The sequence below is a fragment of the Lampetra planeri genome, chromosome 51 (assembly GCF_965212315.1).
Source record: "Lampetra planeri chromosome 51, kcLamPlan1.2.h2, whole genome shotgun sequence".
Taxonomy (NCBI): domain Eukaryota; kingdom Metazoa; phylum Chordata; class Hyperoartia; order Petromyzontiformes; family Petromyzontidae; genus Lampetra; species Lampetra planeri.
In genome coordinates, this window is record NC_136157.1 from 8577567 (window position 1) to 8590225 (window position 12659).

General features: G+C 53.3%; 1 protein-coding gene across 1 annotated transcript; it reads left to right on the forward strand.

Moving 5' to 3' along the window:
- The first annotated feature begins 4455 nt into the window (after positions 1–4455).
- LOC144734379 (uncharacterized) lies at positions 4456–11915 on the forward strand. Its single transcript, XM_078616531.1, has 2 exons — positions 4456–4931; positions 11185–11915. The coding sequence occupies exon 2, from the start codon at positions 11214–11216 to the stop codon at positions 11841–11843; it is 630 nt and encodes a 209-aa protein (XP_078472657.1). The 5' UTR covers positions 4456–4931; positions 11185–11213; the 3' UTR covers positions 11844–11915.
- The last annotated feature ends 744 nt before the right edge of the window (positions 11916–12659 follow it).

A 12659-nucleotide genomic window follows, 5' to 3' on the forward strand; every position in this document is an offset into this window, starting at 1 on the left:
CACCAAACATCCATGGATTCATTTCAGCCGGGTCTGTCCGGGTCGGTTACTCGGGAAAAATCACATCCACGCACCCGGCACACCACATCCAGTATACCCGCTGATATGCCTGTGGATTAGTGGTCACTTGGCACTTTACTCCAATTCTACCAGCCACCGGGGAAATGTTCATTGATTAATTCGTCCCTGGGACGTACACATGTACACACGCTCAATCACACTGGTGACACATAGACGATAGCCCACGCACGCCAAGAATAGCTTTAAGATCCATCCATAAAGGCTGCGCCAAAAGCAACACCCATCATGCTCTGAGCATGCGCCTGTGACCTTAATCACACGGAATACGCCCGAACTCGTCAGCGCTGAGAAGCTAAGCAGGGGCTTGAGCCTGGATAAAGTGATTGGGGATTGGGTGGCCATCGCCATTGCGTAACGGGTGCTATGGGCGGCACGGTGGCGAGATGTTAACTACCTCTCCTGGTACACAGGAGGTCGTGGGTTCGATCCCGATCCTGACGCCTGCTGCTGTATATTTGGAGTGTGCGTGTCTCATTATCATCACGGTGGCTAGGAGATGTTAACTACCTCGTCTGGTGTGCAGGAGCTCGTGGGTTCGACCCCGACCCTGACGCCTGCTGCTGTGTATTTGGAGTGTGCGTGTCTCTCTCTCATCATCATCATTACGGTGGCTAGGAGATGTTAACTACCTCGCCTGGTACACAGGGGTGGTGGGTTCGACCCTGACGCCTGCTGCTGTATATTTGTAGTGTGTGTGTCTCTCTCTCATCATCATCATTAAGTTGGCTAGGAGATGTTAACTACCTCGCCTGGTACACAGGAGGTCGTGGGTTCGACCCCGACCCTGACGTCTGCTGCTGTATATTTGGAGTTTGCGTGTCTCTCTCATCATCATCATCACGGTGGCTAGGAGATGTTAAATACCTCGCCTGGTACGCAGGAGGTCGTGGGTTCGACCCCGATCCTGACTCCTGCTGCTGTATATTTGGAGTTTGCGTGTCTATCATCATCATCACGGTGGCTAGGATATGTTAACTACCTCTCCTGGTAGGCAGGAGGTCGTGGGTTCGACCCCGACCCTGACGCCTGCTGCTGTATATTTGTAGTGTGCGTGTCTCTCTCTCATCATCATCATTACGGTGGCTAGGAGATGTTAACTACCTCGCCTGGTACACAGCGGGTCGTGGGTTCGACCCTGACGCCTGCTGCTGTATATTTGTGGTGTGCGTGTCTCTCTCCCCGTGGTCGCGTGGATTTTTCTCCGGGACCTCCGGGTTTTCCCCCTCCACATTTAGATTCAGCGTCACGCGTTTAAGAGTGTTTGGCTGCTGCGATACATCTCCACACGGTGATGATGATGATGGTGATGATGATGGTGCTAAGCCGCCACTTCGTTGAGCTATCGTTTGTGGTCGCCAGGACGCTTCTGAAAAATAGCTACTTACGTAACTCAGTCGTGTGCCTGACCTGGTGAAATAAATAAAAAAGCAATAGTGGTTATAAGCTGTTGCGGAGGGGTGGGGGGGCAGAGATGGCAGTGCATCAACATTCATAGGCGGGCCTTCTAGAAGCGTCCCTGACATCCGCCGACGTCACTGACCAGCTGTGTCAGTCATGGGGGGAGGGGGGGGAATAGGGGGGGAGATGGGGAGGTATTGACCATACTTCACCACTCTGATCAATGTGGGTGGGTACAATTGTAAGTGGGCAAGGCAGGCCTCGCTTATTGGAATTATCATCAGCCATGATTCGTCCACTGCTGGATGAAGGATTCAATCGCGCCGTGTTAGTCACGGTGGGGGGGAGGGGGGGTTGACCATACGTCCACATTGACCAGCATGGTGGTCAATCATCCCCCGCGACCACGCAGTGGCTGAGCGCACAGCGCTTGCCTGTACGCGCGCGTGTATCAAGTGGCGTGGGAGGCTCGTGGGACAGACCCAGGCGATGGCAGATGCACCACCCGTGACCCCCCATTGTATCATAGGCACGCAAAGACACCAGGGAGTTGCCTTTAACAGACTGTCGGGGCAAGTGCTGTTGGCTAGCAGCACCTATGAAGGCCGGCACGGCCTGACAGCCTTTGTCTCCCCCAGTGCTGATGTTTACCACACCGCACGAGGTATCCATTTAAGGCTGAGTCAATCGAGGGAAGGCCCCGAGATTCGCCACTATTTGTCGTGATCGGCGAGTCGATCTCGAGCCGCCAGGTTCGTAGCGCAGTGTGCTAATCACTGCGCCACCGTTCCCCACACCACACACACACATCTACGCAAAGCCATTCACACCTACACACAAAAGACAAAGATGTCCCCTATATCCGTACAGACTTTTGGGGGCGAGTGTTGTTAGCGGGCGCCTGTTGTGTCACATCTCATAAGTGGGAGTATGAGATGGGACACATTCCAGGTCACGTGGTCATCAGGGTATTAATAGAGAAGCTCGCGCTGGTAGTTTGCATACCTACACACAGACAAAGATCCCCCGTGTAGCCTTTAACAGACTGCAGAGGCGAGTGCAGCTAGCAAGCATCCATGTCGGCCGGAACGGCACACTAAGGTTCAGTTCATTTATTAGGTATAGCCCTGTGAGCCATTCGGCTCTTGAATCGGGTGCAACCGCAACAAACAAAAACATGAACAAGAAACATCTTAAGGGGGTGGGTTGGCCATAGCCGGGATGTTTACAAACCCCGCCTCCACACACCTATCCACAAAAATAAACCTACACACACAAAGATAAAGATACCCCGTGTAGCCTTAGTAGACTGTTTGGGCAAGTACTGATAGCGAGCACCTACGAAGGCCGGCACGGCACACGAGGGGGTTTACACACCGCACCAGGTACTCATTTGAAGCTGAGTCGACCTAGGGGAGGCCCAGGACCGGTTCATATAATCGTCACTGGTGTTGGCCGTGAGCGGGAATCGAACCCGTGTCGCCGGGTTCATAGTGCAGCGCGCTAACCGCTACACTACCGCTTCCCACACACACACACATACACACACACCCCTACACACACACCTACACACACACACACCTACACACACACACACCTACACACACACACATACACACACACACACACACCTACACACACACACCTACACACACACACCTACACACACCTACACACACACACACACCTACACACACACACACCTACACCTACACAACTATGAACACAAAGACAAATATACTTCTTATTAGACTTGTGGGGGGCAAGTGCTGTTGGCGAGCACCGCCTACTCGTGACTCAACCCCAGGACCGGTTGGGAGAAGGCGTGAGCGGGAATCGATTTCGGCTCGCCGTGCTTTGGAACGCAGACGCGCTAACCGCAACACCACCGCTCCACACATTCCCACACACAGCCCACACACACTGCCCACACACACTGCCCACACACACTGCCCACACACACTGCCCACACACAGCCTGCCCACACACACTCACACACACACACTGCCCACACACACCTTGCCCACACACACTGCCCACACACCCTGCCCACACTCACTGCCCACACACCCTGCCCACAGTCACTCACACACACACTCACAGCCACACACACTGCCCACATACCCTGCCCACACACCCTGCCCACACACACACTCACAGCCACACAGCCTACCCACACACCCTGCCCACGCTCACTCACACATACCCTGCCCACACACCCTGCCCACACACACCCTGCCCACACACACCCTGCCCACAATCACCCTGCCCACACACACACTGCCCACACACTCACACACCCTGCCAACACACACTCACAACAAGTGCTATTAGCGAGCAAGCGATCTCTCTGAAGACCGCCACTGTGGTACACGAGGGGGTGGGTGGCCGGCACCACGCCGGGCCGCCTTTGTCTCCCTAGTGGCGATGTTTACACCGCGCACCAGGCGCGGTGGTGTAGTGGTTAGCGCACTGAACCACGAACCCAGCCGCCCGAGTTCTAGTCCCGTTCACGGTCACCAACACCAGTGACGATTATCTGCACCGGTTAGACTCAGATGACCGGTTCTTCCCTTGCACACAAAGATTCCCCGTGTAGCCTTAACAGACTGTTGAGGCAAGTGCTGTTAGCGAGCAGCACCTATGAAGGCCGGCACGGCACTGCATTGTTTTTACACATCGAACCAGGTACTCATTTCAGGCTGAGTCGACCTCGGGGAGGCCCAGGACCGGTTCAGATAATCGTCACCGGTGTTGGCCGTGATCGGGAATGGAACTCGCCGGGTTCGTAGCGCAGCGCAGCGTAGCGCTAACCGCTGCACCACCGCTCCCCACGCACACACACAGACACACGCACACACAGACACTACCCCAGCACCTTCACGACCACCCCTTCCACCCCCCTCTCCCTTGACTTTGACCGGCAAGGGCTCCATGTGGTGGAATAGGGTTCAGTCGGGGCGCTGATAGCGACAGAGGCGGCTGCGTGACACGACAGAGGGCGTGGGTGGGTGGTGGTGAGGGGTCACAATCACACGCACGCATACAGAGACACGCGCACGCGTACCTTGGCATATACCTGAGTAGACGCTTGCCGATCGCAGCAGACTCACGCTGCGCTTACTCCACACATACACCTGGGCTGTGTCTCTACACATACATACCTGGGCTGTGTCTCTCTACACACACATACCTGGGCTGGCTGTCTATACACATACCTGGGCTGTCTATACACATACACACCTGGCCTGTCTCTACACCTACCTGGCCTGTATCTCTCTCTACACACACCTGGCCTGTCTCTACACATACACACCTGGCCTGTCTCTACACCTACCTGGCCTGTCTCTACACACACCTACCTGGCTTGTCTCTCTACACATACACACCTGGGCTCGGCTCATTTCGGCAACTACCCTTGCTGCCGACGACATTCCTGCATTGATATCCACGTACGTATGATGTGCGACATGCGTGTAGCGGTGATGTGTGACATGCGTGTAGCGGTGATGTGTGACATGCGTGTAGCGGTGATGTGTGACATGCGTGTAGCGGTGATGTGTGACATGCGTGTAGCGGTGATGTGTGACATGCGTGTAGTGGTCAGCCGGCTGCGCTTACCATCACCGCTGCCTGGACCCGGGTTCGATCCCCTGCTCACGGCTAATATCGGTGACGCATGTTTGGGCCTCCCCAAGGTCGACTCAGACTTAAATGAGTACCTGGCGCAGTGTCTAAATCATCGCCAATGGGGAGACAAAAGCGGTCGGGCGTGGTTCTGACCACCCACCCCCCTCTCTCTCGTGTGCCGTGCCGGCCTTCATAGGTGCTCGCAAACAACACTTGCCCCAACAGTCCGTCAAAGGCTATACGGGAGTTAATCTGTCGCTCGATGTGGTTGGTGAGAGCGATGGGCGCAGCGATGGCCACCCACCCGGGTCATGGGTGGATAAAAACCCGATTTTTCCAGCGCAAGGCATCGGGTTTTTTCTTTAATACAATTAAACCCGATTTCGGTGAATTAAAACCTGGTTTAATGAATACGGAACTCTGATCCAAGGCTTAGGCTGCTTCCTCGTCGGTGCTGCTATCGTACTCGGGGCCGTCGGGCACGGGGTAGTCGTAGAATGCGGCGGGCAGGTTGGTGGTCTTGATGAACACGAGGAGCTTCTCCTCCACAATCGTGGGCGCCAGTGAGTTCCTTGGCTTGGAATGGATGAAGCCCATCGGTGAGAAGTTGGCAGAGTGCGGTTCTGCAATTAGAACCAATTAAACCGGATTTCTCCCAATCTCAGATGATCGGGTTTCATATAAAAAGACAATTAAACCCGATTTAAAAAACTCGACTGTGCCACCCTTGACCCGGGTTCGATTCCCAACCACGGCGAACACCAAATAGTCACAAGGCCACTCCAGCGATGCGCTCTGCCGGCATGTGTCTCTCTCTCGCTTCGCCCAACATCCTGCTCAAAGATTAACGTGGGGTGTCACGTAAACAGAGCGTGGCCAATTCGTCACGAGGGCAACACTCACCGGTTGTGTGTTGGAGAGCCAAGCCAAAACACAACCGGTTAGTGCTGGACTAGTGACGAATTGGCCACGTTCTGTTTAACGCGACAACCCTTACTAGTTGGCTGTGTCGGGTGGTGGCGGGTTTTAACGACACATTTATATATTTACGCGATCTAACCCCCCAAAAAAACCCTCTCTATTATGGATATTGGTCGCCAATGCCTACGGCGTGTTAAACTAACGTGGGACGTTTTGATTATTGTGTGCGTGTTCAGACCCACTGTGCGACCCAAACCCGGCTTTTAGTCACGAGTTCGACTCCCAGCCACGGTGACCAATCAGTAAGCCCAGTGGTGTAGGCTACACGGGGAGATCTTTCTCTTTGGTTTTCTTTACGAACAGGTCTCAGCTAACCCGCTTCAGGATGAAGACCTCCCCACGCAGTGTGCGTCATGGGGGGTTAAGTGACCATACTTCACCCCGCTGGTCAGTGCGGGTTGGTGAAGGAGGTGGGAGGGGAGAGACGCAGCAACGCTGCACAGATGTCACTCGCCGCTGTTGATCGCCGTGGTTGGGAAATCGAGCACAAAGTGCGCTAACCACTGCGCCACCGCTCCACACCAATCATACTTCATCACGGGGTCAAACAAGCCCATTGCAAGACCCTCCTTAGCATTTGTCTTGAAACGCTTTCCTAGACAAATGTCATGATATCATCTGTCATCTATGATCATGATTATTAGAGCTGGAGTTCGATGTCTCCCTCGCCCTGTGGCAGAGGTCGCAAACGGGTTTTGATTCCGTACCCGTACCTGGCCGCACCAGGGTCGCAAATGGGTACCCGTACCCGGCCGGGTACGGGTTCCCGTTCCCTACCCGTACCCGTTCCCTACCCGAAATGAGTGACAAACGGTTACTCACCAGTGACTCACGGCCTACCCGTACCCGGCCGCACCAGGGTCGCAAACGGCTACCCGTACCCGGCCGGGTACGGGTAGCCGGGTATCGGGTAGGGTACGGGTATCGGGTACCCGATTGCGACCTCTGCCCTGTGGAGGTTGTGTTTGTGGGGCTTCGCTGTACACGCGACTACCAACTTCTACTCAAAGTTATCCCCACGACGCAGTTTGAATTCACTCGACATCCGGCTATGCGATCGGACGTGGGGCAACGTTGTACCGCGTGTGTGTTACTATGTGTGTGTGTGTTACTGTGTGTGTGTGTGTACTGTGTGTGTGTGTTACTGTGTGTGTGTTACTGTGTGTGTACTGTGTGTTATTGTGTGTGTCCTTTGTGTGTGTACTGTGTGTGCACTGTGTGTGTATACTCTGTGTGTGTACTGCGTGTGTGTACTGTGTGTGTGTATACTCTGTGTGTGTGTGTTACTGTGTGTGTGTTACTATGTGTGTACTGTGTGTTATTGTGTGTGTTACTGTGTGTGTACTGTGTGTGTACTGTGTGTGTGTATACTCTGTGTGTGTACTGTGTGTGTGTGTACTGTGTGTGTACTGAATGTACTGCATGCGCTACTCAGCAGGAGGTTGTCTCCTCGTGCGGTCTCGCTTTGTGAGCCGTTTTTGTTGGAAAGCATCGACCACTACTACCACCACCACGACCACCACTACTACCACTACTACTACCACTACCACCACCACCACTACTACCACCACTACTACCACTACTACTACCACTACTACCACCACTACCACTACTACTACCACTACTACTACCACTACTACCACCACCACGACCACCACTACTACCACTACTACTACCACTACTACCACCACCACGACCACCACTACTACCACTACTACTACCACTACCACCACCACTACTACCACCACTACTACCACCACTACCACGACGACTACTACCACCACCACTACCACCACCACTACCACCACTACTACCACCACCACTACCACCACTACTACCACCACCACTACCACCACTACTACTACCACCACTACTACCACCACTACCACTACTACCACTACCACCACCACTACCACCACCACCACTACCACCACTACTACCACCACCACCACCACTACCACCACTACTACCACTACTACTACCACTACCACCACCACTACTACCACTACCACCACCACTACTACCACTACCACCACTACCACTACCACCACCACTACCACCACCACTACCACCACTACTACCACCACCACTACCACCACTACCACCACCACTACCACCACCACTACCACGACGACTACTACCACCACCACTACCACCACCACTACCACCACCACTACCACCACCACTACCACCACCACCACTACCACCACCACTACCACCACCACGACCACCACTACTACCACTACCACCACCACTACCACCACCACTACCACCACCACTACCACCACCACTACCACCACCACCACTACCACCACCACTACCACCACCACGACCACCACTACTACCACTACCACCACCACTACCACCACCACTACCACCACCACTACCACCACCACTACCACCACCACGACCACCACCACTCCTACGACTGCGTCGAGCGAGTGGAACCCGTGATGCCTGTGTGGCTGGTTCGACGGCTTTGTCCGTCTACGTGACCTGCTGCTCCTCGTGTCTTTCCGTGTGCACAGTGCCGGATTATCCGAGGAGCAAAAGTAGCAACATAAGGCCACGGGCCCCGCACTTTCAAGAGCCCCGCGCTAAATACTTTCAAGCTATCAAATGATTCTGCACTTGCTCTATTACTATAGTACTATACCGTCCTTCAACTTTTATGAACGACTGCGTGTTTAAGGTTCGCGATTTGTCGTATTATCCGTCTGTACAGCAAATGAAACAATACAATTACTTTACTATGCAAGTTTAAAATGTTGTGTTTTAAACTTTACATGTCTCTTTTTATTTAGGACCCCTTTAGAACATCATGCTACAGGCCCCGAAATAGCTTACTCCGGCACTGCGTATGCGATGCCAATTTTGATTGGCGATGGAGGCCTTCATCCGGCAGTAGATAGACCATGACTGGTGGCGATGGCGATAAGCAACGTAGGTCTGGGCAGGGCACGCGTCGTTACGGTTAGGAGGGACGATGTGGTCGAGACTAACAACGGAGCGGCAGCCAATGGACGGAACGCGTCGAGGAGGAAACGGAGCCGATGGCACCGGCTGCTGTGATGGTGCTGCCGGGTCGCGGATTCTGACATCGCGGGATCGCGAGAGGTCTTCGTCATTTATCAGTGGATCGACCATGGGCGCTGCTGCTGCTGATGATGTTGTTAAACGTTCATTGGAGATCTTTTAAAAGCTTCAAAACAGACCTTCGATGGGTAGGGTTGGCTACGTACGGTGCGAAAGAAGTTCTACATGCGTGCAGGGAGAATAATCGTACCAGTATAAATTTTGATTTAAAGCTTTCGTGACTGCAGGGATTCATCTTCTTGGTTCTTTCGGTATAGTCACGTGACTTTACCGAAAGAACCAAGAAGATGAATCGTACCAGTGTCAGCCTCGTGCCAGTCTGGGTGTGGTCGCTGTGTACGGCATGGGGAAGTCCACTCATCACTCATCAGGCCACGTGGAGGTGGTCATGGGGTTCAAGAAGGCTGTGTGGGCTTCAGGATTTCGGGTTTTCTTTTTTATTTAGAGGGACAGATACATTTTTTCGGAGGCAAATTAACTGCTATTTTTAAGTTCTTATTATTTATATTATCTATGACAACGCTATCGGGTACTTTACGTCCCGTATTCGAGTTTAGCGATGAACTGTGACCCATGTCTCATAACGAGGGTTCTTTGCCGATAATCACCTGGCAATTCTTCAGCATTGGTGCAATCAAAGGCTGGCTCTGCCGTTGAGACATTGAACGTCAAAATCAATCTTCGCCTTTAAACGTCTGGCAGTTCTTCAGCATTGGTTCAAGCAAATGCTGGCTCTGCTGATGAGAGACTGAAAGTCAAAACGGTTGAGAGTTCCGCTTTAGCGCGTGTGTTTCGCCTGTTAGTTGCGCAATATCTTTACATAACCCCTGCCGTACTCGCTGTCTGCAATGTTGATGATATTTTTTGTCTTTTTGTTTGTGTTGCCGCTGCTGTGCTCACTCGCCACGGATCTGGCTGAACGGGACCATCCGTTTAACAAACTCTAGAGACAATAGGGTTTCCCCCTTTTTTTCTGGCAACAAAACAGCTGTGTTAAGATGTTAAAACATCAAACTGAAACCTTTAACAAGGCATCATGTCTGCATTAACCACAATGCTTGTGGTCAGAATGCAAATAAAAAAATTACTCTGATAATATATGCATTGTCTTTGAAACTGATTGGTCCACACCAGAGACAGCTTTCTTTTGAGCCTCGTCTCGAACGGTGTTAGACCAGAGGACGCCAAAAGGCGTACGATGTAGAGTCCCTCTAGAGTTATATTTGGTTTTTAATGACGTTCGGTTCAAATATTTGGTGGTGGTTGTGGTGATGCTGATTGCGTTGGCAGTGGTTGAGCAAATAACAACGCAACTCAACATGTTTCGTATCCATACCACAGTGTGTGTTGGCTTACAAAGAAAAAAAACAAGGTATATATATTCTTGGTTCTTTCGGTAAAGTCACGTAGAAGGGAAACAATAAAATAATATATTTTTATTATTTTATATTTTTCTTATTTCATTGTTTCCGTTCTACGTGACTTTACCGAAAGAACCAAGACTATGAATCCCTGCAGTCATGAAAGCTTTAAATCAAAGGTATACATAGTAATGCGACGTTTCGGGCAATGGCCCTTCGTCACAGCAGATGAGGGAGATTCTAAGAGAGGTAATCGATGGGGATACGAGGTAGAGACATACCGTACCCGTACCCTACCCGATACCCGGCTACCTGATACCCGGTCGGTATCGGGTAGGGTACGGGTACCCGATTGCGACCTCTTGGAGGAAGCCATGTTGCAGGCGCGGGTGGGTTGATTCTAGGAACTTGAATTGTGAGAAGAGACAAGACGTTGGAAAATGAGTGACAAACGATGATTCACCATTGAATCACGGCCTACCCGTACCCGTACCCGGCCAGGTACGGGTAACCGGGTATCGGGTAGGGTACGGGTATCGGGTACCCGATTGCGACCTCTGGTAACAACCAACGATGCATTTCCCTTCACCCCCCCTCCCCGCTCTCTTCCCCGACCCCCCTGCGCGCTCAACAACAGGAGGCACGGGTTCGATCCCTGCTGTCACGATGGGCGTTGTCACGTCCAAGGGCGCGGTGAACAAGGCACAGCCGCGGGTGCTGCTCCTGGGTCTGGACGGCGCCGGCAAGTCGTCGATGCTCTACCGCCTCAAGCTGGGCGAGGAGGTCACCACGAGCCCCACCATCGGCTTCAACGTCGAGTCGGTGATGCAGAGCGGCCGCAGCCCGGGCCTCTCCATGTGGGACGTGGGCGGACAGGACCTGCTGAGAAACATGTGGTCGCACTACTACCCGGGCACGGACGGCCTCCTGTTCGTGGTGGACAGCGCGGACGTGGAGCGAATCCCCTTCGCCAAGGAGGCTCTGGTCGTGGCCCTGAGCGATAGCAACCTGGACGGGGCTCCGCTGGTGGTGATGGCCAACAAGCAGGACCTGCCGGGGGCCATGGGGGCCCACGAGGTGGGCGAAGCGCTGGGTCTGGCCGCGTCGTGCAAAGGCCGCGACTGGGTGGTGAAGGAGTGCAGCGTGCCGACGGGACATGGCCTCAGGGACGGCGTGCAGGCCCTGGCGGCCTTCATCAAGAAGCGGTTCAAAGCGCAGCATCTGCAGAAGCAGCAGAAGCAGAAGCAGCAGCAGCAGTCGCCGGGCAGAAATGAGAAGAGCGTGGACGGAGTTTGATCTCAAGCCCTGGTCGCTTCCCAGCAAGGGTTCATTTCTCATGGGATATTTTTGTTTCCGGGAGGAGGTAGAGGGGGGAGGGGGGTGGGGGTATTTTCCGGAGCTATGTCCCGGGCAGCTCCAGCGATGTTTACTGACAATGGGGCCGTGGAGTTGGGGGTGGGCAGTGGAGGAGCCTCCACCACAAGCGTGCTTGGTTGTTGTTGTTGTTGTCTGTGTATCCCACGCACAGTAGAGGGTGGTGTCCATACAGATATCATCCTTTATTCATCATCATCCTCATCATCAGCAACAGCAGCAACCATGATCAGTCCACTTGCTGGACGAAGGGCTCCTCACTCCGTGGTGACGCACCGCATCTTCGCGTCGTCGTCAGCGATGTCCTTCAGCGCAGAAGCTGCTTCGTCCCCTGATACCGCGTCCCCAATTCCGCATCTTGGGTCTATCCGCGGACGTCTTGCGGACGAGACGTCTCAACCTCCTTGTCCTGCTCGAGAACGCCGTGAAACGTTCTGGGCGCGTGTCCTGCCGAACGCGGCAAGTTTCGGAAAAGGGTCTCCCGAAAACGCCATCGCCATTGCAACGCGTGTCAAAGTTCCGTTCGATGAGATTGCGTGTGCGCGCGTGTGTGTGGCGCGCGTCTCAAATCAAGCGAAGTTTGATCTTGTAAAGAGCTTTGGCGGGGGAGGGGGAAGAGACGGTTGAAAGGAATTCCGAGGAGTTTCGTTGTTAAAAATAATGATAACGTGGCGTTAAATTTCGATTTAAAGCTGATTTCGTGACTGCAGGGATTCATCTTCTTGGTTCTTTCTGTAA

What these genes read in the sequence shown, in the direction of transcription:
- LOC144734379 (XM_078616531.1), top strand. Translation starts at nt 11,214, where the DNA reads ATGGGCGTTGTCACGTCCAAGGGCGCGGTGAACAAGGCACAGCCGCGG.